The sequence below is a fragment of the Hipposideros armiger genome, unplaced genomic scaffold (assembly GCF_001890085.2).
Source record: "Hipposideros armiger isolate ML-2016 unplaced genomic scaffold, ASM189008v1 scaffold_736, whole genome shotgun sequence".
Taxonomy (NCBI): Eukaryota; Metazoa; Chordata; class Mammalia; order Chiroptera; family Hipposideridae; genus Hipposideros; species Hipposideros armiger.
Window position 1 is genome coordinate 287,761 of NW_017732086.1, and position 3,573 is coordinate 291,333.

General features: G+C 38.1%; 1 protein-coding gene across 1 annotated transcript; it reads left to right on the top strand.

Annotated features, from left to right (window-relative positions):
- Positions 1–273: 273 nt before the first annotated feature.
- MEX3C (mex-3 RNA binding family member C) lies at positions 274–3,354 on the top strand. Its single transcript, XM_019627534.1, has one exon. It carries the CDS (start codon positions 422–424, stop codon positions 1,535–1,537), a length of 1,116 nt encoding a protein of 371 aa, XP_019483079.1. The 5' UTR covers positions 274–421; the 3' UTR covers positions 1,538–3,354.
- The last annotated feature ends 219 nt before the right edge of the window (positions 3,355–3,573 follow it).

Genomic DNA, 3,573 nt, shown 5'->3' on the forward strand with positions numbered 1-3,573 from the left:
CTGTGCTACATTTTCCTTCACAGTAAAAGGAATATAATCCTCTAGTTCTTAAGGTTATTGTGTAGATTAAATGAGACGAGCAATACTACATGTCTCACATGTACATTAGTGGTCTTCTTTGCCACCAACACCCTGCCAGGGTAGTAAGCCTTAGAGTTCTGAAGTTCAGACCCCTCGTGGCATAGCTTTCCTGTGTAGAGTACTCCAGCTGCCCAGAAGCAGATGTTTAGCTTGAAAGGAGCTTTCTGTGACTTGTCTTTATCAATACTGTTGAAGTAGATGTTGATTCTTATGAACTATTTTCTTTCTAACAGGTTGTAAGATTAAAGCGTTGAGAGCCAAGACAAACACGTATATCAAGACACCTGTTCGTGGTGAAGAGCCCATTTTTGTTGTCACTGGACGGAAAGAAGATGTTGCCATGGCCAAAAGAGAAATCCTCTCAGCTGCAGAGCACTTCTCCATGATTCGTGCATCTCGAAACAAAAATGGCCCTGCCCTGGGAGGGTTGTCCTGTAGCCCTAATCTGCCCGGCCAAACTACCGTTCAAGTCAGGGTCCCCTATCGTGTGGTAGGATTAGTAGTTGGACCCAAAGGAGCAACTATTAAAAGAATTCAGCAGCAGACACACACGTACATAGTAACTCCGAGCAGAGATAAGGAGCCTGTCTTTGAAGTGACAGGGATGCCTGAAAATGTTGACAGAGCACGAGAAGAAATAGAAATGCATATTGCCATGCGTACAGGAAACTACATTGAGCTCAATGAAGAGAATGATTTCCATTACAACGGTACCGACGTAAGCTTTGAAAGTGGCACTCTCAGCTCTGCGTGGCTCTCCAACCCAGTTCCTCCTAGCCGCGCCAGAATGATATCCAATTATCGCAATGATAGTTCTAGTTCTCTGGGAAGTGGTTCTACAGATTCCTACTTTGGAAGCAATAGGCTGGCCGACTTTAGTCCAACAAGCCCATTTAGCACAGGAAACTTTTGGTTTGGGGATACACTACCATCTGTAGGCTCGGAAGACCTTGCAGTTGATTCTCCTGCCTTTGACTCTTTACCAACATCCACTCAAACTATCTGGACTCCATTTGAACCAGTTAACCCACTCTCTGGCTTTGGGAGTGATCCTTCTGGTAACATGAAGACTCAGCGCAGAGGAAGTCAGCCATCTACTCCTCGTCTGTCTCCTACATTTCCTGAGAGCATTGAACACCCACTTGCTCGGAGGGTTAGGAGCGACCCACCTAGTACAGGCAACCATGTTGGCCTTCCAATATACATCCCTGCTTTTTCTAATGGTACCAATAGTTACTCCTCTTCCAATGGTGGTTCCACCTCTAGCTCACCTCCAGAATCAAGACGAAAGCACGACTGTGTGATTTGCTTTGAGAATGAAGTTATTGCTGCCCTAGTTCCATGTGGCCACAACCTCTTCTGCATGGAATGTGCCAACAAGATATGTGAAAAGAGAACGCCATCATGTCCAGTTTGCCAGACCGCTGTTACTCAGGCAATCCAAATTCACTCTTAACTATATATATATACATAAATACTATATCTCTTTATGGACTCATAAAGGCATGGGTATAATGGTACCCCAGTAAACTTCCTAATGAATTCTTATGACTGTTATCAGGCTTTATTGGGATTAGGCTAAAGTTGTTAGTAAACTTATAAAAGGCTGCTATGGTAACACTAAACCTAAGTGGTCTCTTGTCTATTAGTTTGGTTTGAATTATTAATATTATCCTGTAGACCCAGAGACATAGCTTGTATAAGAATTGCTAAAGCTGAAGTTCAACTCGGCTGAGTGAAGATACTCATAGGTTGTGTGAACCTATGAGAAAAGTATACGTCTAAGATTTAAAAACAGTGGGTCCCAAAGCCTAGCCACATTAAGAGTTTATGGAGGGTACTTGGCATTACAGATGATTCAGACACTTCCAGTGCTGCCTTCTTTACACTGCCAGTTTTGACAAAACAGGTTTGTTTCTTTTTTATTTTACAACAACTTACGCCTAATTCTGCAGGATTACAAATAACTTTTTAATGCATTGTGATTCCTTATTGGTAATAGTAGGCTAATGGCAGTTTACTCAATTACTGGTTATAATTTGGGACAAAAACTGCTACATTGATCTTCATCTCGCCCAGAGTGCTCACGGCTGGTATGATCAGTGGATCAGGAATGCAATTGTGTCGATTGTGAATTCCTACCCATTGTTTCCCTTGGCGAATGTGGAAATGGCCACCTGGGTTTTCCCATTTCAGGAAGGGCTTTGGGATACACCTATATTGGCTAATAATTGAGGATGCGAACATTCCATTCCCTAGTCTGTCTGATCAAGCTATTGATTAATTTTTAGACTCTAGATCAAAATGTGAAACATTTTATGTTCAATCCATATTTGTCTTGCACATTATAAATATATTTTTATTTTTTAGTAATTTAGGGAAGGGGGAGGGAGAGAGGGGTTATAATGCCCTTAGCATAATTCACAAAAGCAGCTGTGACGACCTCCAATCAGTTTACTTCATTTCAAAACTATTTCCAATCACAAGGAAAGATTTCTTTAAGATACACTTTTACATTTCACCTGTGGATGTCTGTAATTTCATCCTCAGTATGTTCCCAAATCTATGCTGGCATTGAAAGGACAAAACATTATACTGGTGGGTTTTTCTACTAATTATTTTTTGAAGCATTATTTTCCCAACACAAAAGAACTTTTTTTCTCAGTATAACAAAAATTGAAATCCTATGTGTATTGAATAGTAAATAGACAAATTTTATTTTTTATTTCCACTTGAAGAGTTACATTTCGTATAAAAGTTTACAAATAACGGTTTTTATTTTGATTTTTCAGTATAAAAAAATTGCCTTGATGGCATATTATGATGTAATGCTAATTGCTTGTAGGATAGTTAAATGTCAGTATTGAAACCTAATCTTTAGCTGCCGTCTTGTAGATATGAACGAATGTTCACCAAGCATGTATTTTGTATTTTGTTGCATTGTACACTGCAACTAATAAGCCAAGGAATCGACATATATATTAGGTGCGTGTACTGTTTCTAAAAACCACAAACTAAGAATGATAAATTATCAATATAGTTTAGTATTTGCTAATTTTACTACACTCTTTTGTTATGTATATGTAGGGAAGTCATAGGGATTATAAATTCAATTTGAGTAAAGTTTAAAACCATATATTTTATGATAAAGGGCCTTTAACTTAAGATGGCCAAAGCACTGATATTATATATTTGCTGTAAAGAGAATTATAAGAGTTTTATTTTTCTGATATTAAAAGTTACTTAATAAAGACTTGTTTCCATTAACTTGAATGTATTCTCCTTGGTGTTTTTCATGTAATCATTAGTTTAGACTGCAAGATACCTATTTACCGAAGTTGGAAATTTCCTTTTACAAAGTTTCCCCTGTCCAGCTACCTGTGTTCTTTTCTTGTAGTAATTTTTTAGTGTATTGTTAGTATTGAATGTGTCACTTACATTCCTATTCAAATTTAGCTTTTTCTTTAAATAGTGTTACATTATAATAAAATT